Source organism: Entelurus aequoreus, linkage group LG19 (assembly GCF_033978785.1).
Source record: "Entelurus aequoreus isolate RoL-2023_Sb linkage group LG19, RoL_Eaeq_v1.1, whole genome shotgun sequence".
Lineage (NCBI taxonomy): Eukaryota > Metazoa > Chordata > Actinopteri > Syngnathiformes > Syngnathidae > Entelurus > Entelurus aequoreus.
The window spans coordinates 7,835,847-7,861,846 of NC_084749.1; the positions used below are offsets into that span (position 1 = coordinate 7,835,847).

General features: G+C 31.1%; 1 protein-coding gene across 1 annotated transcript in view; it reads left to right on the forward strand.

Moving 5' to 3' along the window:
* Window positions 1-26,000, forward strand: part of LOC133635050 (fibrillin-2-like) — a 182,531-nt gene that overhangs the window by 114,596 nt on the left and 41,935 nt on the right. The window contains exons 22-41 of the mRNA XM_062027782.1: window positions 46-171; window positions 251-475; window positions 2,342-2,467; window positions 2,548-2,676; window positions 2,745-2,870; window positions 4,629-4,754; window positions 6,755-6,877; window positions 6,965-7,090; window positions 7,158-7,283; window positions 9,703-9,825; window positions 10,289-10,411; window positions 13,194-13,319; window positions 13,391-13,513; window positions 13,580-13,702; window positions 16,449-16,610; window positions 19,557-19,625; window positions 19,688-19,813; window positions 19,875-20,000; window positions 20,076-20,225; window positions 22,633-22,704. Of these exons, the coding sequence (XP_061883766.1) occupies window positions 46-171; window positions 251-475; window positions 2,342-2,467; window positions 2,548-2,676; window positions 2,745-2,870; window positions 4,629-4,754; window positions 6,755-6,877; window positions 6,965-7,090; window positions 7,158-7,283; window positions 9,703-9,825; window positions 10,289-10,411; window positions 13,194-13,319; window positions 13,391-13,513; window positions 13,580-13,702; window positions 16,449-16,610; window positions 19,557-19,625; window positions 19,688-19,813; window positions 19,875-20,000; window positions 20,076-20,225; window positions 22,633-22,704 (2,556 nt within the window). The remainder of the gene's footprint in view (window positions 1-45; window positions 172-250; window positions 476-2,341; window positions 2,468-2,547; window positions 2,677-2,744; window positions 2,871-4,628; window positions 4,755-6,754; window positions 6,878-6,964; window positions 7,091-7,157; window positions 7,284-9,702; window positions 9,826-10,288; window positions 10,412-13,193; window positions 13,320-13,390; window positions 13,514-13,579; window positions 13,703-16,448; window positions 16,611-19,556; window positions 19,626-19,687; window positions 19,814-19,874; window positions 20,001-20,075; window positions 20,226-22,632; window positions 22,705-26,000) is intronic.

Consider the following 26,000-nt stretch of genomic DNA (forward strand, 5'->3'; position numbering starts at 1 on the left):
GTGCTAACTTGACATTTTAGGGTCTAAAAATGCTCTCCCGTAAAGACATCAACGAGTGTGAGGTGTTCCCGGGGGTGTGCACAAACGGCCGCTGCGTGAACAGCCAGGGTTCTTTCCGCTGCGAGTGCGCCGAGGGTCTGACTTTGGACAGCACGGGACGAACCTGCGTTGGTAAGACCTTGGACATGACGTCAGAACGATGTTTTTTTGTACGTCTAAAGTTGATTATATTTCATGTTTTTGTGGTCAGACATGCGCAGCGAGCAGTGCTACATGAAGTGGCACGAGGACGAGTGCGGCGAGCCGCTGCCCGGGCGCTACCGAGTGGACATGTGCTGCTGCTCTGTGGGGGCCGCCTGGGGTGTGGACTGTGATGAGTGTCCCAAACCCACCTCGCCCGAGTACAGAGCCATCTGTCCCAGAGGACCTGGTTTTGCGAACAGGGACATTCTGACTGGCAGGCCTTTCTACAAAGGTAACATTTCATATTTATGTTTGTATTGCTACAGTTGGTTCAGGTCCCAGACGACCCCCACTTATGTAAGGTACACCCCGTTCTAATAGCAGACAACCCCCACTTATTTTACACTCTTTTCACTTATCTTACACTCTTTTTACTTATTCTACACTCTTTTCACTTATGTTACACTCTTTTCACTTATTTTACACTCTTTTCAAATATCGGACAACCCCCACTTATGTTAGACTCGTTTCAAATCCGGGACGACCCCCACTTATGTTACACTATTTCCAAATATCGGACGACCCCACTTATGTTACACTCTTTTCAAATCCCGGACGATCCCCACTTATCTTACACTGTTTTCAAATCCCGGACAATCCCCAATTATGTAACACTTTTTTCAAATATCGGACGACCCCCACTTATTTTACACTCTTTTCACTTATGTTACACTCTTTTCACTTATTCTACACTATTTTCACTTATTTTACACTCTTTTCACTTATTTTGCACTCTTTTCACTTGTTTTACACTGTTTTCAGATATCGGACGACCCCCACTTATGTTAGACTCGTTTCAAATCCCGGACGAGCCCCCATTTATGTTACGCTCTTTTCAAATTTCATTCGAGCCCCCACTTATGTTACACTCTTTTCACATTTTGGACGACCCCCACTTATGTAACACTCTATTCAAATATCAGACAACCCCCACTTATGTTACACACTTTTCAAATCCGGGACGACCCCCACTTATGTTATACTCTTTTCAAATTTCGTACGAGCCCCCACTTATGTAACACTCTTTTCAAATATTGGACGACCCCCACTTATTTTACATTCTTTTCACTTATGTTACACTCTTGTCACGTATTCTACACTATTTTCACTTATGTTACACTCTTGTCACTTATTCTACATTCTTTTTACTTATGTTACACTATTTTCACTTATGTTACACTCTTTTCACTTATGTTGCACTCTTTTCACTTATTTTACACACTTTTCACTTATTTTACACACTTTTCAAATATCGGACGACCCCCACTTATGTTACACTCTTTTCAAATATCGAAAGACCCCCACTTTTGTTACACTCTTTTCAATTATCGGACAACCCCCACTTATGTTACACTATTTTCAATTATCGGACAACCCCCACTTATGTTACACTCTTTTCAAATCCCGGACGACCCCCACTTATTTTACACTCTTTTCACTTATTCTACACTATTTGCACATATTCTACATTATTTTCACTTATTTTACACTCTTTTTTTACTTATGTTACACTCTTTTCACTTATTTTGCACTCTTTTCACTTATTTTACACTCTTTTCACTTAGTTTACACTCTTTTCAATTATCTGATGACCCCCACTTATGTTAGACTCGTTTCAAATCCCGGACGAGCCCCCACTTATGTTACACTCTTTTCAAATATCGAACGACCCCACTTATTTTACACTCTTTTCAATTATCGGACGACCCCCACTTATGTTACACTCTTTTCAAATGAAATTTGAGCCCCCACTTATGCTACACTCTTTTCAAATATCGGACGACCCCCACTTATGTTAGACTCGTTTCAAATCCCGGACGAGCCCCCACTTATGTTACACTCTTTTCAAATATCGGATGACCCCCACTTATGTTAGACTCGTTTCAAATCCCGGACGAGCCCCCACTTATGTTACACTCTTTTCAAATATCGAACGACCCCACTTATTTTACACTCTTTTCAAATATCGGACGACCCCCACTTATGTTACGCTCTTTCACTTATTTTACTCTTTTCACTTATTTTACACTATTTCCAGTTCTTTTACACTATATAAATTGATATACTGTAAATGACTTGTTCTTCACTTTCCCCACAGACGTGAATGAATGTAAGGTCTTCCAGAGTCTGTGCAGTCACGGAACGTGCCGGAACACCATCGGAAGTTTCAAGTGCCGCTGCAACGGAGGCTTTGCCCTGACGGCTGAGGAGAGAAACTGCACAGGTGTGGAGAGACATCAAACGAGGGCACGTGGACAAAAAATAAAACGGATTCTTTTGTTTTCTCCGTGTTTTGTGCGTCAGACATTGACGAGTGTCGCATCTCCCCGGACCTGTGCGGCCACGGCACCTGTGTCAACACGCCCGGCAGCTTCGAGTGCGAATGCTTCGAAGGCTACGAGAGCGGCTTCATGATGATGAAGAACTGCATGGGTAGGATTCTGCCACACCATGGGGGTCCCACCGCCACCATGCGGCGCTGACTTTTCTCACTTTTTCAGATGTCGACGAGTGCGAGCGAAACCCCCTGCTGTGTCGCGGGGGCACCTGTCTCAACACGGAGGGCAGTTACGAGTGTGAATGTCCCCCCGGACACACGCTCAGTAGTGATGGGTCTGCTTGTGAAGGTGCGTCACACGTACACACACACGTTATTGATTAGGTACACCTGCACTAGACCAGTGTTTTTCAACCACTGTACCACCAAAAATCACCAAAAAAGGATTCCCGGGCGCAGCAACCGCTGCTGCTCACTGCTCCCCTCACCTCCCAGGGGGTGAACAATGGGATGGGTCAAATGCAGAGGACACATTTCACCACACTTAGTGTGTGTGTGTGACAATCATTGGTACTTTAACTTCAATTTTAACTTTAAAGTAAAAATAAATAAAATGCTGGACGACAGCAAAAACTTACGGCGTCCACAAAGTACATCCGTGAGATATATTATAAATTATGCAACTTCACCTAATTATAGTTGCATTTTACTTCCACATACAAAGTCTCCAAGGCAGACGCGTATTAGAAAGTATCCAGTAACAAACGTGTCCGCATCCTTCAACTTACTATGTAATGAGCTTCACTTCATTATCTTGGCCACTACTCGTCACCGACAAAAACAATTACCTCTTTACTTCAATTTAAAGACAGCATAATAATAATAAATAGGTCAGCATTATTTATACCAACCATCGTTCTCTGTTTGACTCATTCCACACTACAAAATATTACAAATTCGAACTATGACTTGTGCTGATATTTGTATCGTAACAATATGGATATCAGCCAATTCTCAAGGCTCCAACGTCTGTATCGTTTCGGAAGTAAAAAAACAAAAAAAAGTACTAAATATCAGCAAGTTTTGCCTTGAAACATAACTGGAGTTAGCTTAGCAGTTTTAAGCATATACAAATACCTTGTTAAAAAAAATAACAAAACACTACAAAATAATAAAATTATGTGTGTTTCCTGCGGATATCGTACAGATCGGTTTTGTATCAATATTTTTATTTTCACAAAATCGCTTTTTTTTTTTATCGTAACATAAGTGAATAATGTTTGGTGTTTTTTGTTAGCCCACATGTATATAAACAAAAACTAATACATGCCTAATATTAATAATACTCAAATAGTATTATGAATTATTTTGTGGGGGTTTTTTTCATGAAGATGTATAAACATACTCTCTTAGGGTTAAGGGGTGGTGACGTTATTGCCTAACTGGCCATGACACATGTGCTTGTAATATGCATGTAATGATAATGTTGTGGCAGAGACACAAAGTGAAAAGAAAACATCCAAAAAAATGCTGCTTTTTTATTTAGTCATTTTGTGTTTTGTCACAAACAAACTTTTAGACCCCTGCTGCTCGGTGAGAAGAGCAAAACATAAAATAATCGCATTAAAACGTGATTTTTTTGTTGTTGGTAGTATTCTGTATACCTACTATGTACTGTATGTTAACAGTAGGGCTGCAACAACTAATCGATTAAATCGATTAAAATTGATTATAAAAATAGTTGCCGATTAATTTAGTCATTGATTCGTTGGATCTATGCTATGCGCATGCGCAGAGGCTTTTTAATTTTTTTTTTTTTTTTTTTTTTAAATAAACCTTTATTCATAAACTGCAACATGTACAAACAGCTGAGAAACAATAATAAAAATAAGTATGGTGCCAGTATGCTGTTTTTTTTCAATAAAATACTGGAAAGGATAGAAATGTAGTTTGTCTCTTTTATCCGATTATTAATCGATTAATCGAAGTAATAATCGACAGATTAATCGATTATCAAATTAATCGTTAGTTGCAGCCCTAGTTAACAGTGTTATATACCAGAAGGTGGTGTTTTCTAACGTTGCACAATGGCAACCGTGCTTTTCAGATGTGAACGAGTGCCAGCTGAGCGACAACTTGTGTAAGCACGGTCAGTGTGTCAACATGCCAGGGACCTACCAGTGCTCCTGTGACACCGGCTACCAGGCCACGCCAGACCGACAAGGGTGTGTTGGTGAGTGCACGCCTTACCCGCCACTCATTCGAATCAGGTCCCATGCTGCCTGTATTGCAAAACTGATATATATTGATATAATTTTTATGTAAACAAGACCCCTAATTGATTTTGTGATTTGGTTTCCAATTAGTTGATACATTAGAGGAAGTAACACAATGATACCGTACAGTTTAGCCCAAGACAGATGACAGGTGAAGCCACATAACTGAAACACAAACAACTAAATAGTATCACAACCCGGCGTGATGACAACTGACAGGTGAGCAGCTAACTAGTTTCACCATAGCATGTGATGCACGATTTATGTACATCATATACTTTTGCACAATTCAACACGTTTGAAAAGGTTTAATTCAAATTAAAGCAAATGTAATGAATTTTTGTACTTAAACAAATTCATTGGATATATATATATATATATATATATATATATATATATATATATATATATATATATATATATATATATATATATATATATATATAAATTGGCAGCCACGCTTCCGTCATTCTACCCCAGGGCAGCTGTGGCTAGGAAAGTAGCTTACCACCACCAGGTGTGAATGAATGATGGGTTTTTAACATGTAAAGCGACTTTGGGTACTTAGAAAAGCGCTATATAAATCCGTATTGTTATATATATATATATATATATATATATATATATATATATATATATATATATATATATATATATATATATATATATATATATATATATATATATATATATATATATATATATATACATTAATATATATATATATATATATATACACATATACATTAATATATATATATATATATATATATATATATATATATATATATATATATATATATATATATATATATATATATATATATATATATATATATATATATATATATATATATATATATATATATATATATATATAAGTGATTGAATTTCATTTAAAGCAAATTTTATGATTTTTTGTACTGAAACAAATTGATCGGAAATACATTTATACATATATAAATATATATATATATGTATTTTTTATATATATATATATTTATATACTGTATATATATATATATATATATATATACATATATATATACATATATATATATATATTTTATATATATATATATATATATATATATATATATCTATCTATATATATATGTATATATATATATATATATATATAATATATTTATATATATATATATATATTTATATATATATATAATATATTTATATATATATATATATATATATATATATATTTATATATATATATATATATATATATACATATATATTTATATATATAAATATATATATATGTATATGTGTATGTATGTATATACATGCATGTATGTGTATATATGTGTGTATATATGTATATATACATGCATATATGTGTATATATGTATGTATGTATGTATGTATATATACTGTACATGCATATATGTATATATATACATATATGTATATACAGTATATATATATATATATATATATATATATATATATATATATATATATATATATATATATATATATATATATATATATATATATATATATATATATATATATATATATATATATATATATATACTGTATATATATATATATATATATATATATATATATATATATATATATATATATATATATATATATATATATATATGTATATATATATGTATATATATATATGTACACATTAATGCGTGTATATTTACATACATACATACACATACATACTAAAAATAACATAAGGTAACAGATAAGCAAGTCTATGCTGCTTAGAGGACAGAAAAAAGGGACAAACTCTATCTGATTGTGAACATGAATGTTTTGGGTTAAACCTTCGAGAAAGGTAGTAATACAGCATCAATCGCAAAAGTAACCCATTTGGAGAGTAATCTTTGACCAAAAGACAAATACCATGTACATTATTGATCTTCGACACTAGCTCTATTTGGATGGCCCGGTAATAATTAGTTTCCTCCAGATATCGACGAGTGCACCATCATGAACGGCGGCTGTGAGACCCACTGCACCAACTCTGAGGGGAGCTACGAGTGCAGCTGCAGCGAAGGCTACGCTCTCATGCCCGACCTCAGGACATGCTCAGGTGCGCCGCCGCCTCCGCCTCCTCCTCCTCCTCACGCCCGTTCTCCGTAAAGGAACGATTTCCGACGCCATTTTTTTTTTTGCTCAGACATCGACGAGTGCGAGGAGACGCCGGACATCTGCGACGGAGGCCAGTGCACCAACATTCCCGGGGAATACCGCTGCCTGTGCTACGACGGCTTCATGGCCTCCATGGACATGAGGACCTGCATCGGTGAGAGGAACAAACTGGAAAAAATAAATAAAATGTCCGTCCATAACGTGTCTACTCCCATGCACAGATGTGAACGAGTGCGATTTGAACCCCAACATCTGTCTCCATGGCGACTGTGAGAACACCAAGGGCTCCTTCATCTGCCACTGCCAGCTGGGATACTTTGTCAAGAAGGGATCCACAGGGTGCACAGGTAACTCACACTTTCTTTCTGCCCCATTCCTGTGAGAATCCTGCGGGTCACTGAAGCACACTGAAAAATGAAAGCATGCTGGGGCCATTTTGATATTTTACCTTTTCAAAACCAATGCAATATATATTGCATTCTTTGGGGCTCCCCTCAATTTTGGTGAATGTTAAAAGTCCCGGGGACCCAAAAGGGTCTCAGTCATTGAATTTTCAAAAATAAGTCATCTATTTATTGATTTTTACTTTCAACACCTAAATATCTATAGATTAATTTCGGTGGCCATACATTATTTTTTTAATTTTATTTTTTTTTAATTTCGGTGGCCATACACTATTTTAATTTTTTTTTTTTCGGTGACCATAATATTTTATATTTATTTATTTTTATTTTTTTAGGCCCTTTTTCAATTTTGGTGAATGTTAAAAGTCCCGGGGACCCAAAAGGGTCTCAGTCATTGAATTTTCAAAAATAAGTCATCTATTTATTGATTTTTACTTTCAACACCTAAATATCTATACATTAATTTCGGTGGCCATACATTATTTTTTTTATTTTATTTTTTTTTTATTTCGGTGGCCATACATTATTTTAATTTTTTTTTTTTTGGTGGCCATAATATTTTATATTTATTTATTTTTATTTTTTTAGGCCCTTTTTCAATTTTGGTGAATGTTAAAAGACCCAAAAGCGTCTCAGTTATTGAATTTTCAAAAATAAGTCATGTATTTTTAAATTTTTACTTTCAACACTTAAATATCTGTAGATTAATTTCGGTGGCAATACATTTTTTTATAAAAAAAAAAAAATACAATTTTTAGGCCCTCTTTCCATTTTGGTGAATGTTAAAAGTCCCGGGGACCCAAAAGGGTCTCAGTCATTGAATTTTCAAAAATAAGTCATGTATATATTGATTTTTATTTTCAACACCTAAATATCTATACATTAATTTCGGTGGCCATACATTTTTTATTTTTTTTATTTTTTTTTATTTTGTTGGCCATAAATACATTTTTATTTTTATATATATATATATATATTTTTAGGCCCTTTTTCAATTTGAGTGAATGTTAAAAGTCCCTCGGACCCAAAAGGGTCTCAGTCATTGAATTTTCAAAAATAAGTCATGTATTTATTGATTTTCACTTTCAACACTTAAATATATGTAGATTAATTTCGGTGGCCATAAATTTTTTAATTAAAAAAACAACTATTTTTAGGCCCTTTTTCAATTTTGGTGAATGTTAAAAGTCCCGGGGACCCAAAAGGGTCTCAGTCATTGAATTTTTAAAAAATAAGTCATGTATTTATTGATTTTTACTTTCAACACCTAAATATCTGTAGATTAATTTCGGTGACCATAATTTTTTTATTTTTTTATTTTTTTATTTAAATTTCGGTGGCCATACATTTTTTATTTTTTATTTTTTTTATTTTTTTTAGCCCCTTTTTCAATTTTAGTGAATGTTACAGGTCGCAGGGACCCAAAAAGGGCTCACTCATTAAAGTTTTAAAAATAAATATATATTTTTATTTTTTATTTTTACTTTGTTGTCTCTGTTGTCATAAATGTTTTTATTTTTTTAACGTTTTATGCCCTTTTTCAATGTTGATGAATGTTAAAGTGTCCCTATCAAAAGGGTCTCAGTAATTACAGTGTTAAATATAAGTTATTTATTATTATTTACTATTTATTATATTCTCCCCAACACTTAAATATCTATAGATTAACTTGAGATCCATCCATTGCCAAAACATTTTTGTTTTATGCCTGTTTTCTATTTTAGTGAATGTTAGAGGTACCGGGGACTCAAAAGGGTCCCTATCATTAAAGTGTTAAAAAAATAAGTCATATAATATATATATATATATATATATTTTTTTTTACTTTCAACACTTAAATATCTATGGATTAACTTCAAATTCATCCGTTGTCATAACATTTTTATTTTTATTTATTTATTTTTTGCTCTTTTTCAGTTTTGGTGAATGTTAGAGGTCCCGAGGACCCAAAACGGTCCCAATCGTTAAAATGGTAAAAATAAGTAATATATTAATATACTTTTCATGTATATATATATAATTTTTTCATCAATTGTTTTGATTCAATCAATTATTTAAATATATATATATATATTTTTAATATGTTTTTAGGCCATCTCCATGCAACCAAAAGCCGCTTTTCTAACCTGTAACTTAAAAAGTTTCATTGATATTATTTTACCAAATAATACATTGCAAGAATCGGTTTGAATCGATTCTGAATCGAATCGTTACCCCAGGAATCGTTACTCCAATCCAGTCGTCAGGTGCCCCAAGATCCACACCCCCCAGGAGACACTTTTTAGTCTTTGTTTACAATAAGTATTGCCCTTCGTCATCACTTAAATCTCATTTTATTCATCAGTAATTCTTACATTTGCAGATATTGACGAGTGTGAGGTCGGCGCTCATAACTGCGACATGCACGCCGCCTGCATCAACGTCCCCGGGAGCTTCAAGTGTCGCTGTCGGGACGGCTGGCTGGGAGACGGCATCAAGTGTGTGGGTGAGTATGCTGGAATTGTAGGTCGTGAGTTCAAACCCCGGCCCTGTCGTACCAAAGACTATTAAAAATGGGAGCCATTACCTCCCTGCTTGGCACTCAGCATCAAGGGTTGGAATTGGGGGGGTTAAATCACCAAAGATGATTCCCGGGCGCGGCCACCGCTGCTGCTCACTGCTCCCCTCACCTCCCAGGGGGTGATCAAGGGTGATGGGTCAAATGTGTGACAATCAGTGGTACTTTAACTTGAACTTAATTATCCCTTTTATGGACTGAAGGTAACTTTGTGTGTGTGTGTGTGTGTGTGTGTGTGTGTGTGTGTGTGTGTGTGTGTGTGTGTGTGTGTGTGTGTGTGTGTGTGTGTGTGTGTGTGTGTGTGTGTGTGTGTGTGTGTGTGTGTGTGAGTGTGTGTGTGTGTGTGTGTGTGTGTGTGTGTGTGTGTGTGTGTGTGTGTGTGTGTGTGTAGACCAGGACGAGTGCGCCGCGGAGGACCACAACTGCAACCTCAATGCGGACTGCGTGAACACGCCGGGATCCTACAGGTGCGCCTGCAAGGAGGGCTTCAATGGGGATGGCTTTTCTTGCTCAGGTGAGACCCTTTTTTTTTTCTTCTTTTTTTTTTTACATGATGACATCATCGTCGAATTTGCATAATAGGCCAGGACGCATGTGCACGTAATGGCCGTTGTGGGACACAGGAAGTTGGGGAGTGAGTCACAAAAAAAAAAAAACGCACAAGCGAATATGTGGCGGGTCGAATGGGACAAAATAAGATAAATAGATATGTATTTATATAATTACTTTAATGTTTCATTAAGTCATAATGTTTGAAATTAAATAAATAAATGTTTTAAAAGGGTTATTAATTTATTCAATGTAAAAGTACAATTATTTAATACATGATTTAAATATTTGAATTAATTTAATACATGATTTAAATGTTTTAATTATTTAATAAATCATTTAAATATGTTAATTATTTACTACATTATTTTAATTATTTACTAAATTATTTAAATATTTTAATTATTTGATTAATTATTTAAATATTGTGATTATTTATTAATTAAATAATCATTAGTAATAATTAGTACTTGAACCTATGTGTCAGCGCTCCATAAATTTATTTAATTTAATTTAATTTAATTTAACTTAAAAGGGTTATTAATTTAATTTTAATTTAATTTAATTTAAAATGTTTATTAATTTATTCAATGTAAAAGTACAATTATTTATTACATTATTTAATTATTTTAATAAATTATTTAAATATTTTAATTATTTATTAATTATATAATAATTAGTACATGAAACTGTGTCAGTGCTCCAAGAATTTATTTAATTTAATTTAATTTAAAAGGGTTATTAATTTATTTAATGTAAAAGTACAATTATTTAATAAATTATTTAAATATTTTAATTATTTTAATACATTATTTAAATATTTGGGTTATTCATTAATTAAATAATAATTAGTACATGAACATATGTGTCATCGCTCCATGAATTTATTCATCCGGCAAACCCGCCCGGCAAAGTCAGTGGGCGGGGCTAAAACCCAACTAGTCCAGTGATTGGTCGGAAGTCTGGAACTTTGGGAGGGGTTGCTGGTAGAGACCTTGCTGACCCACAGCATGTAGAAGTTAAATTATATAATATTATTTCCACACGTTCGACCACGACCACTCCGCTTCTCTGGCAGAAGTGGTAACCAATCAGGTGTTAGGACCCGCCCACAGCTGAGCTTGATTGATAAAATAAATTCATGACATGTTTGCGAAACAAAAATAAATAACTGTTAAAATTATGACATAAACACTTTAATTGATAAATAATTATTCTGCAACATAATAAAATTGGGACATCATGGAATAAATAATAAAGTCAATTATTATTATAGAATATTGAAAAAAATAATTAATTAAATGTACTTTTACATTAAATACATTAATGACACATTTAATGTATATATTTAATTCAAATTATGATTAATTATGACATTATTAAAAAAATAATAATAATTATATATATATATATATATATATATATATATATACATATATATATATATATATATATATATATATATATATATATATATATATATATATATATATATATATATATATATATATATATATATATATATATATATATATATATATATATATATATATATATATATATATATATATATATATATATATATATATATATATATATATACATACATTTTCTACCGTTTGTCCCTCTCTGGGTTGCGGGGGTGGAGCCTATAAATATATAATTCATTGATAAAATTGGGTGAAATAAATAATAAATTAAATTGTTAAAATATTGAAAACATTTATTAATTAAATGTTTAAATGTACATATATATATATATATATATATATATATATATTTTAAATAATGTCATAATTAAATATAAGTTTAATGAAACATGAAGATTAAATGTGTCATTAATATAGTTAATGTAAAAATACATTATATAGTATATATGCATGTATATATGTAATTATATGTATGTATATACATGTGTGTATATGTACTGTATATATATATATATATATATATATAGTATATAAAATAAATAATATATACATATAATCAAAACTTAAAACAAACAAGTGACATATTTCATATATATATGTGTGTGTGTATATACAATTTTAAATATATATACAGTATTGTATACTGTATATACATATATATGAGTATATATGTATGTATGTATGTATCTATATCTATATATAATATATATATATATAAATATGTATAAATAAAATATAGATATAGATATATAAAATTAATTATTCTACAGAATAATAAAATTGGGGTATCATAAAATAAATAATGATAATTTCATAATTAAATATAGCATGAATTAAATGTATAGATCAAATGTATCAATAATATAGTTAATGTAAAAGTACATTATACAAGTGTATATATTTATGTAAATATGTAAATGTACATATATATGTGTGTATATGTATATATGTGTATACATGTATACATATATGTATATATATTATATAATATATATATATATATATACATATGATCAAAACTTAAAACAAAAAAGTGAAAGAACATATATATGTACAGTATATATACATGTATATATACATGTATATATTGGATATATACATATATACGGTATGTATTTACATATATATATATATATATGTGTATATATATATATATAAATAAAGGGGGAGGGGCCTCCCTACGGCATCACCCGCTGCTGGTTGAGAAGAGCGATACCTGCTTTCATGTCAGTGGATGTCCTGGTAGTCGGGATACCATCCGACTCTCGTACCAGTTCCTTTAGTGAGCGTGACGATGTCTCCTTCCTTCACCCTCAGACATGGACGAGTGCGCCGACAACGTCAACCTGTGCGAGAACGGCCAGTGTCTCAACGCCCCAGGCGGTTACCGCTGCGAGTGCGAGATGGGATTCACCCCCACCGAGGACAGCAAGGCCTGTCAAGGTGTGCGCTTCCACCCCCGTCTCCCCCGGGAACACCTTCTCCAGCTAACGGTCTCCTCTCTCCCGCCGCAGACATCGACGAGTGTAACTTCCAGAACATCTGCGTCTTCGGAACGTGCCAGAACCTTCCCGGCATGTTCCGCTGCGTGTGCGACGACGGCTACGAACTGGACCGCAGCGGAGGAAACTGCACAGGTGACGTTGTCATCTACAATTAAAGTGTGTCTAAGTCTGAGTGTGACGGTGGGGTGTGCACCGCAGACATCAACGAGTGCGCCGACCCCGTCAACTGCATCAACGGGCTGTGCGTCAACACGCCGGGGAGCTACTTGTGCAACTGCCCCGCCGACTTTGAGCTCAACCCCACTGGCGTCGGCTGCGTAGGTGAGTCAGTCCCCTTCTAAGGAGAGAAATACCAGAGATTCCTACTTAGAGTTCTAGGAACAGGACCAGAGGACCTCTAAAAGTATCATTGACAACTCGGGATCTTATTGAAAAATGTTGCCCTTAGTCGACAATCAGTCGAATCTGTGGTATGGTTTTTTTGTTTTTTAGACCCCAGCTAATAGAGATGGGTTCCCACAAATAGATGGTGATTTAATGTAGTGATACACACTGGCCACTAGGTGTCAGTATCCATGTCTGTTGCTGTGAAGCAGGCTGGCCTACACATAAGGGGAGGACGGATCCATCTGTATATTACGGAGCCCCTAAAGGGACATGGGGGGGGGGGAAAAATTATAATTTTTTTTTTTTAGACATGTATCTCGTGCGCACGAGAAACTTTTTATAAAGTTATAAAAAAATTAAAAAAATTATAATTTTTCTTTTTTTTTTTAGACATGTATCTCGTGCGCACGAGAAACTTTTTATAAAGTTATAGAAAAAAATGTTTTTTAATTTTTTTTAGTTCTTTTTTTAGACATGTATCTCGAGATACATGTCTAAAAAAAAAAAATGTATTAATTTAAAAAAACATTTTTTTTATAACTTTATTAAAAGTTTCTTGTGCGCACGAGAAGTTTAAAAAAAAAAATTAAATAAAAAAATGGTAAACATTTTTTTTCCCCCATGTCCCTTAGTATATCCCTCAGGGGTGTAAAAAAAATTGATAATTTTTTTTTTTTTTTTTTTTTTTTTAGACATGTATCTCGTGCACACGAGAAACTTTTTATAAAGTTATTAAAAAAAATAATAATAATAATAATTTTTTTTTTTTTTTTTTTTTTAGACATGTATCTTGTGCGCACGAGAAACTTTTTATAGTTATAGAAAATTTTTTTTATTAATATATATTTTTTAAGACATTTATCTCGTACGCACGAGAAACTTTTTATAGTTATAGAATTTTTTTTTTAAAAAGAATAATTTTTTTATTTTTAAACATGTATCTCGTGCACACGAGAAACTTTTTATAAAGTTATAACAATTTTTTTTTTTAATTATAATTTAAAAAAAAAAAATTTTTTAGACATGTATCTCGAGATATTTTCTCGTGCGCACGAGATACATGTCTAAAAAAAAAAATTATTTATTTTTTAAATTTTTTTTATAACTTTATTAAACGTTTCTCGTGCGCACAAGAAGTCTAAAAAAAAAAATTAAATAAAAAAAATTGTAAAACATTTTTTTCCCCCATGTCTCTTTAGGGGTTCTGTAGTATATCCCTTAGGGGTGTAAAAAAAATTTGATTTTCAGATTGATCAAATTTCTTATTTGTAACAATTCTTAATCGATTAATCAAAAATCGACTTTCAAAAAAAAAAAAAAAATCAATATGTCCTGTCCAGCCACCTAGGCAAATCATATTTTTGATGTAGATGATAGGTGATCATATTTGATGTACAGATTTATTTAGAAAAAAAAAAGTGTTGGATACTTCTCTTGTTGCCTTATTTATTAAATGTTTGGGTAGAATTTTATCAAACAAAACCAGTTTTATTTTCAGTAATATAGAAATTAATTATAGCTGTTTATCTATTTTTTTGGGGAATGTAGTTAATCATAGAACTGGCACCCAGTGTTATTAAAAAAAAAGTATTGATTTTGAATCGAGAATTGTTTTGAATTTAGAATAAATTATATTAAAACAAATAATGGCACATTTAATGTGCATATTTAATTCAAATTATAATTATTAAAAATAAAAAATTGCTGTACAGATTTATTTAGAAAAAAAGATGTGTTGGATACTTCTCTTATTGCCTTATTTTTATTTGACTTTATTAAATGTTTGGGTAGAATTTTATCAAACAAAACCAGTTTTATTTTCAGTAATATAGAAATTAATTAGAGCTGTTTATCTATTTTTTGGGGGAATGTAGTTAATCATAGAACTGGCACCCAGTGTTAATAAAAAAAAAGTATTGATTTTGAATCGAGAATTGTTTTGAATTTAGAATAAATTATATTAAAACAAATAATGGCACATTTAATGTGCATATTTAATTCAAATTATAATTATTAAAAATAAAAAATTGCTGTACAGATTTATTTAGAAAAAAAGATGTGTTGGATACTTCTCTTATTGCCTTATTTTTATTTGACTTTATTAAATGTTTGGGTAGAATTTTATCAAACAAAACCAGTTTTATTTTCAGTAATATAGAAATTAATTAGAGCTGTTTATCTATTTTTTGGGGGAATGTAGTTAATCATAGAACTGGCACCCAGTGTTATTAAAAAAAAAGTATTGATTTTGAATCGAGAATTGTTTTGAATTTAGAATAAATTATATTAAAACAAATAATGGCACATTTAATGTGCATATTTAATTCAAATTATAATTATTAAAAATAAAAAATTGCTGTACAGATTTATTTAGAAAAAAAGATGTGTTGGATACTTCTCTTATTGCCTTATTTTTATTTGACTTTATTAAATGTTTGGGTAGAATTTTATCAAACAAAACCAGTTTTATTTTCAGTAATATAGAAATTAATCAGAGCTGTTTATCTATTTTTTGGAGGAATGTAGTTAATCATGAACAAATTTGGAGGTGTTGAAATCGCCATGTCAAATCGCTAATGCTAATAATAGCATGTGTATGGGGAAATCCAATTTAGGTTAGCATCAAGCTAACTAAAAATAGCAGCGTTTTTTACCGACTGAATGAACGTGTCCCACTCAGATACTCGGGTGGGGAACTGCTTCCTGGACATCCTGGCACGCGGCGACGGCGGAATCTCCTGCAGCGCCGAGATCGGCGTGGGCGTGACCAGGGCGTCGTGCTGCTGCTCTTTGGGAGGAGCCTGGGGGAACCCCTGTGAACTGTGCCCCGCCCCCAACTCAAGTAAGCACCACCCCGACCTGTTCTAGAACATTTGGAATAGACGGTGCCTGGTTTCTGCATGTTTTGTCACCAATATTGTTGAAACCCGAGTTTCATCGACTTTAAGTCAGGGTTTAGGGCAAACTGAAGGTCCGGGGACCAGATCTGGCCCGCCACGTCATTTTATTTGGCCCCCAAAAGCCTGGAAATACTATATTTTGTCTTATTAAATATACTCTTTCTGTTCATTTTGACAGAAAAAAAATACATGTACTCTATGCAATTGCCTCATTTTAAACTTAAATATCTAATTAATGCAACAAATACATACTTAAAAAAAAATGAATAATTATGTTTTATGCTCTTTTTCAATGTTGGTGAATGTTAAATGTCCAAATGACCAAAAAGGGTATGAGTCATTAATTAAAATGTTAAATATAAGTCATATATTAATATTTTAACTTCACTTTAAACACTTAAATATCTAAAGATCTACTTCTGATTCATCCGTTGCCATAACTTCTATATTTTTTTAACGTTTTATGCCCTTTTTTCTCCAAAGAAAACCATGGTTTTTTTTACGGCTAAAACACAAATAATTCAATTTTTTTCTTAAAATTCCATCCATTTTCTACAGCTTGTTCCTCTCAGCTGCACATTTTTCAAAATGGAATCTTTCATGTCAAGGAATTGGAGCTTTAAAATAAGTAAATTATTCATAACAACATTGCTTTTGATTCATTGTTATTTTTTGAACAATGACAGTATAAAAAAAAAATCAGACTAAAAGTGTTAAAAAATAAGTCATTATTCCAATTTTTTTTTGTAATAGTATTTTTAAAATGTGTCTCAGGCTGTGTCTGTCCCGATACCAGAATTTCAGTTATAGAACACATTTTGCAACTGTTTATTTATTTTTTAATTTTTTTAAAGACCATACATGAGTTTTTGAAGGCTATTTGATCATTAAAAAAACATAGATGATTTAAATAAAATATAAACATTTATTAGAAATGATTAAAAAAAATAAAAATAAAAAAAAAAGAGGAAATACATGAGTTTTTAAAAGGCTGTTTGAAATAAATATATACATTTTATCCAAAACTAATACAATAGATAATAATAATAATAATAATAATAATAATAATAATAATAATAATAATAATAATGAATAATACTACTAATAATAAATCAAAAATAATTCATTAATTTAAATAAATACATACATTTTATCCAAAACTAATACAATAGATAATAATAATAATAATAATAATAATAATAATAATAATAATAATAATAATAAATACTATTACTACTAATAATAAATCAAAAATAATTAATTGATTTAAATAAATACATACATTTTATCCAAAACTAATACAATAGATAATAATAATAATAATAATAATAATGAATAATACTACTAATAATAAATCAAAAATAATTCATTAATTTAAATAAATACATACATTTTATCCAAAACTAATACAATAGATAATAATAATAATAATAATAATAATAATAATAAATACTATTACTACTAATAATAAATCAAAAATAATTAATTGATTTAAATAAATACATACATTTTATCCAAAACTAATACAATAGATAATAATAATAATAATAATAATAATAATAATAATAATAATAATAATAATAATAATAATAAATAATACTACTGCTAATAATAAATCAGAAATAATTCATTAATTTAAATAAATACATACATTTTATGCAAAACTAATACAATAAATAATAATAATAATAATAATAATAAATAATATTACTACTAATAATAAATCAAAAATAATTCATGAATTTAAATACTGTAACAAAATTTAAAGCCTTTTTGTTGATCAAGATAAAGTTCCATATTCCAGGAGTAAAGATGTATAATGTACTCCATGCAATCCCCTCATTTTTTAACTTAAATATCTAATAATGCAATAAATATATTATCATACATATTAAATCTTGTTTTTGTCAATATAGAAATATGTTTTATCTGCTTGACTTCTGATTTCAAAGCAGGCTACCCATTAAATTGTACACTGTAAAAATGACGACATATTGTTCAGTAATATCGTGAAATTTAATGTGTTTTTACAGCATTAAATTGATTAAACGTTGTCAAAAAAATCATTAACATTACCTGGTCGTTACAGCCTATTATTTGCGCACTATTGACGAGTGATGTACCGAAAACTTGAACACCAAAATACTTTGATCACTGAAAACCGCGCTACGGAAACCGGATGTAAACAAAACACACGCCATTGTCTGGAGAGTTGTCAGCATGTCTGTGATGTGGACGTGATTTGGCGAAGTTGGTAGAGTGGCTGTGCCAGCAATCGGAGTGTTGCTGGTTACTGGGGTTCAATCCCCACCTTCTACCTTCCTAGTCACGTCCGTTGTGTCCTTGGGCAAGACACTTCACCCTTTGCCTCTGATGGCTGCTGGTTAGCGCCTTGCATGGCAGCTCCCGCCATCAGTGTGTGAATGTGTGTGTGAATGGGTGAATGTGGAAATACTGTCAAAGCGCTTTGAGTACCTTGAAGGTAGAAAAGCGCTATACAAGTATAACCCATTTATCATTTATTTATCAAAAAGCATGCTGTTTCAACGTTTAGTAGAATATTGGTTGGGAAATGACCACATTTCAACATCACAACCCGACATTGATTAAACGTCAGTAACAAGCATGTTACGATTGAGTTGCTCAAAGTCAGGACCTCATTCAACAAGTTCTCAACGTTGCTTCAACGTCTTGTGCCTGCTGGGTTGTACCTTCTCTCCCCCTTTGGTTGGTTGCACTTCTTGAGGACCTGGGACAGGTGGACAGGTTTTATCTAGCGATGTGTAGGACCCGTTATCAAACTGGAATACCTTTACCGCGTATGCTTTTACATCACAAATATTCTTCAAGTGATCGAATACCTACGGGTCTTTCTTTGATGTTCACAGCCGAGTATAGGACCCTTTGTCCTGGAGGAGAGGGCTTCAGACCCAACCCCATCACCGTCATCCTGGAAGGTGAGCCACAAACCCACACCTACATATCCACGCTTAGCCTGACGTTGGATTGACCTCTGTAGATATCGACGAGTGCCAGGAGCTTCCGGGTCTCTGCCAGGGTGGCAACTGTGTCAACACCTTCGGTAGCTTCCAGTGCGAGTGCCCGGCAGGGTACTACCTCAACGTGGAGACTCGCATATGCGAAGGTAAGAACCTCCGGGTTGTTCCTGCAGTCGGAGGCTTACTCACCTTTTTCTAACCGCGAAGACATCGACGAATGCACCGCCCACATCGGCATCTGTGGGCCCGGCACCTGCTACAACACCTTGGGGAACTACACCTGCGTGTGCCCGCCCGAGTACATGCAGGTCAACGGCGGCAACAACTGCATGGGTAACGTGACGCACCTCCTCGCACCTGTTTCCGCTCGTATGGGAGCTGCGACGATGACGGCCTTGTGCGTTACAGACATGAGGAAGAGCGTCTGCTACCGCAACTTCAACGACACGTGCGAGAACGAGCTGTCCTTCAACATGACCAAGAAGATGTGCTGCTGTGCCTACAACGTGGGCAAGGCTTGGAACAAGCCGTGCGAGGCCTGTCCTACACCTGCTACCTGTGAGTGGTACAGGCTATCAAGTGTATGATTTGTTTAACTTTCTATAAAGCGGAATGTCCACAACACACGTCATAATACAGTGAGGGTGAGTCCACAACACACGTCATAATAAAGTGTGAGGGTGAGTCCACAACACACGTCATAATAAAGTGTGAGGGTGAGTCCACAACACATGTCATAATAAAGTGTGATGGTGAGTCCACAACACGAAATAATAATTTTCTCCAGCATAGATAATAATAAATAGGTTAGTGTTGTTCATAAATACCACTGTGGGAAAAATAGAATAACAACTCCGATAAAAAAAAATACTTCAGCCCTAAATTCAGATTTATTTTTCTTGTAATTTGTTTTATTTATTCTGGTAATTATGATTGTATTCACCTAAAACCATACCATACCATACCATATATATATATATATATATATATATATATATATATATATATATATATATATATATATATATATATATATATATATATATATATATATATATATATATATATATATATATATATATATATATATATATATATATATATATGTATATATACATATATGTATGTATATATATAAATAAATATATATATATATATATATATATATATATATATATATATATATATATATATATATATATATATATATATATATATATATATATAATAAAGTGTGAGGGTGAGTCCACAACACACGTCATAATAAAGTGTGAGTCTGAGTCCACAACACAAAATAATAATTTTCTCCAGCATAGATAATAATAAATAGGTTAGTGTTGTTCATAAATACCACTGTGGGGAAAATAGAATAACAACTCCGATAAAAAAAATACTTCAGCCCTAAATTCAGATTTATTTTTCTTGTAATTTGTTTTATTTATTCTGGTAATTATGATTTTATTCACCTAAAACCATACCATTGTTCTCTAATAATATTTCTACATTATTCTAGGAATATAAAAGTAAAATTTAAAAAATTGTTATTCAATCACACCTCAAAATTCAGATTTTTTTTTTTTCTTGTAATATCCTAAAATTATGACTTTATTCGCCTAAAATCTGAAGTTGTTTTTCCTTGTATGCACATTCAGTCTCCAAGGAAGAAAGTATTCAGTAACAAAAGTGTCCGCATCATTCGTCATGAGCATATATATATATATATATATATATATATATATATATATATATATATATATATATATATATATATATATATATATATATATATATATATATATATATATATATATATATATATATGTATGTATGTATATATACATACATACAGTCAAAAAGGTTGGAGCCCCCTGGTACAGGCTATCAAGTGTATGATTTGTTTAACTTTCTATAAAGCGGAATGTGCACAACACACCTCATAATACAGTGAGGGTGAGTCCACAACACACGTCATAATAAAGTGTGAGGGTGAGTCCACAACACAAAATAATAATTTTCTCCAGCATTCATAATAAAAAATAGGTTAGTGTTGTTCATAAATACCACTGTGGAAAAATAGAATAATAACTCCAATAAAAAAAAATACTTCAGCCCTCAATTCAGATTTATTTTTCTTGTAATTTGTTTTATTTATTCTGGTATTTATGATTTTATTCACCTAAAACCATACCATTGTTCTCTAATAATATTTCTACATTATTCTAGGAATATAAAAGTAAAATAAAAAAAATTGTTATCCAATCACACCTCAAAATTAAGATTTTTTTTTTTCTTGTAATATCCTAAAATGATGACTTTATTCGCCTAAAATCTTAAGTTTTTTTTTCCCTTGCATACACATTCAGTCTCCAAGGAAGAAAGTATTCAATAACAAAAGTGTCCGCATCATTCGTCATGAGCATATATATATATATATATATATATATATATATATATATATATATATATATATATATATATATATATATATATATATATATATATATATATATATATATATATACATACATACAGTCAAAAAGGTTGGAGCCCCCTGGTACAGGCTATCAAGTGTATGATTTGTTTAACTTTCTATAAAGCGGAATGTGTATGTTGCGTCCTACAAAGTGTTTATACTGTAAGTATTGTACGTATTACACACCAGCTGTTTAGAATGTAACCTTACTGTCATTGCAATTAAAAAGTACAACAAAATGAGTTTTCAGTACAGAAGAAGAGACATACAATATCCAGTTCCGGGGGGTGTACAGAACAGGAAGTTCTTATGGGGGTGGGTGGAGTTAGGGGGCTCAGTTTGAGACCACAAAAAAACATTCATTTTAGTTGTAGTTTTCATTACCAAGTTTGTTGAAATTGCCATGTCAAATTGCTCTCGCTAATAGTAGCCTGTCTATGGCAAGTCCAATGTAAATTAGCACCAAGCTAACACATTTTGTTTGTGTTTCAGCCCAGTACCAGTTGCTGTGTGGTAACCAAGCGCCCGGCTTCATCATCGACATCCACACCGGCAAGCCCGTGGGTAAGAGCCTCACCTTGTTGCATCACATTGTGCACACTCCACTTGTCAAATGATGTGTTCATCACAAAGATTATTATCCAGGCTTTGGTCAGGCTGATGACTAAATATACTGCAAAAGAAGGGACTGATATGTGAAAATGAATTTAGAAACAATTATGCAGTGCTAAAATAAATAAATTCTAACCAAGTTAATAAATAATAATAATATACACGCTTTTTAAAAAAAACGTTCAAAAAAATTAAAGTGCAAATGAAATGTAGTCGTATTTTTTGCGCTTGAGAAACTTCTTTTATGACTTTAGCTCCAGACTTCTTCTGTTTGTTTGAGTTTGTCATTACCGCCACAAGTGGTGGAAAAGTGTATTACAACTGAGTCCCGCTGCGGCCCAATGGCGACCACAGCTGAGGAACTGATATTTTTGACGGCCTTTAGGGGGCGCTTGATCTACGGATAACAAACACTGCTGTGTAAATTTAAGATATGTTAAAATGTGTTCAAATGTCGCTGTTTGACATTTGATAAATTCACTCAATAATAATGTCATTTAGAATCTTGTTTTATTTTTTTAAGAAAAATAAAATGTTAAGAATTTTTTTTTTTCTTAAGGAAAAACATTTAAAAAAACAAAAGTTAATTTGACAAATTAATTAAGAAAATAAGTTAATAAGACAAATATATATGTTTTCTTAATTATTTTGTCTTAGTAACTTTTTTCTTAATTCATTTGTCTAATTCACTTTTTTCCTTAATTAATTTGTCCTATTAATTAAAACATTTTTTTTAAAGTTAATTCGTCTTATTAACTTAAAAAAGTTAATAAGACAAATTAATTAAGAAAAAAAATTTTTTTTAAATTATTTTGTCTTATTACATTTTTTTTCTTAATTAATGTGTCTTAACTTAAAAAAAAAAGTTTTTAACTTAATTTGTCTTATTAACTTAAAAAAGTTAATGAGACAAAGTAGTTCAGAAAAAAAATATTGTTTTTGTTAATTAATTTGTCATAACTTTTTTAAAAATTACTTTTTCAAGTTAATTTGTCTTATTAACTTAAAAAAGTTCATAAGACAAATTTATTAAGAAAAATACATTTCTTTTTTTCTTAATTAATTTGTCTTATTAACTCTTTTAAGACAAATTTATTAAGAAAAAATATATATTTTTTTTTTCTTAATTAATTTGTCTTATTAATTTTAAGTTAATAAGACAAATTAACTTGAAAAGTTAATTGACAAAAAATGATTTTCAAGGTAAAAGTTGATTTTCAAGGTAAAAAATTATTTTCAAGGTAAAAGTTGATTTTCAAGACAAAACAAGATTTTCAAGGTAAATGTTGATTTTCAATGTAAACAATTATTTTCAAGGTAAAAGTTGATTTTGAAGACAAATTATTTTCAAGACAAATTATTTTCAAGACCAAAAAATTATTTTCAAGACAAAAAAATTATTTTCAAGACAAAACATGATTTTCAAGGTAAAAGTTGATTTTCAAGATAAAAAATGATTTTCATGGTAAAAGTTGATTTTCAAGACAAAAAATGATTTTCAAGACAAATTATTTTCAAGACAAAAAAATGATTTTCAAGGTAAAAGTTGATTTTGAAGGTAAAAGTTGATTTTCAAGGTAAGAAATGATTTTCATGGTTAAAGTTAATTTTCAAGACAAAAAATTATTTTCAAGGTAAAAGTTGATTTTCAAGGTTTAAGTTGATTTTCAAGACAACAAATTATTTTCAAGGTAAAAAATGATTTTCAAGACAACAAATTATTTTCAAGGTAAAAAATGATTTTCAAGGTAAAAGTTGATTCTCAAGGTTTAAGTTGATTTTCAAGACAACAAATTATTTTCAAGGTAAAAAATGATTTTCAAGACAACAAATTATTTTCAAGGTAAAAAATGATTTTCAAGGTAAAAGTTGATTCTCAAGACAAAAAATGATTTTCAAGGTAAAAGTTGATTTTCAAGACAAAACATGATTTTCAAGGTAAAAGTTGATTTTCAACGTAAAAAATTATTTTCAAGGTAAAAGTTGATTTTCAACGAAAAAAATTATTTTCAAGGTAAAAGTTGATTTTCAACGTAAAAAATTATTTTCAAGGTAAAAGTTCATTTTGAAGACAAATTATTTTCAAGACACATTATTTTCAAAACCAAAAAATTATTTTCAAGACAAAAAAATTATTTTCAAGACAAAAAAATTATTTTCAAGACAAAACATGATTTTCAAGGTAAAAGTTGATTTTCAAGACAAAAAATGATTTTCAAGGTAAAAGTTGATTTTCAAGACAAAAAATGATTTTCAAGACGAATTATTTTCAAGACAAAAAAATGATTTTCAAGGTAAAAGTTGATTTTGAAGGTAAAAGTTGATTTTCAAGGTAAAAAATGATTTTCATGGTTAAAGTTAATTTTCAAGACAAAAAAATATTTTCAAGGTAAAAGTTGATTTTCAAGGTTTAAGTTGATTTTCAAGACAACAAATGATTTTCAAGGTAAAAAATGATTTTCAAGGTAAAAGTTGATTCTCAAGACAAAAAATTATTTTCAAGGTAAAAGTTGATTTTCAAGACAAAACATGATTTTCAAGGTAAAAGTTGATTTTCAACGTAAAACATTATTTTCAAGGTAAAAGTTGATTTTGAAGACAAATTATTTTCAAGACACATTATTTTCAAAACCAAAAAATTATTTTCAAGACAAAAAAATTATTTTCAAGACAAAAAAATTATTTTCAAGACAAAAAAATTATTTTCAAGACAAAACATGATTTTCAAGGTAAAAGTTGATTTTCAAGATAAAAAATTATTTTCATGGTAAAAGTTGATTTTCAAGACAAAAAATGATTTTCAAGGTAAAAGTTGATTTTCAAGGTAAAAAATGATTTTCAAGGTAAAAGTTGATTTTCAAGACAAAAAATGATTTTCAAGGTAAAAGTTGATTTTCAATTTATTTAAAAAAGAAAAAAGGAAAATATGTTGAATTCATCCATCCATCCATCCATCCATTTTTCTACCGCTTATTCCCTTCGGGGTCGCGGGGGGCGCTGGAGCCTATCTCAGCTACAATCGGGCGGAAGGCGGGGTACACCCTGGACAAGTCGCCACCTCATCGCAGGGCATGTTGAATTCAATTTAATAAATTTGAATAAGTTGTAATTTAGGGTGAGGTCTTGTATTTTAATCAAGTCATTTCCAATAGGTAAACATGCTAGGCTCTAGGCTACCACGATCTAGCAGCTACACAACAGCTAAGCACACAAGCTAGACACACGTGACAATAATTAAAGAATATTGC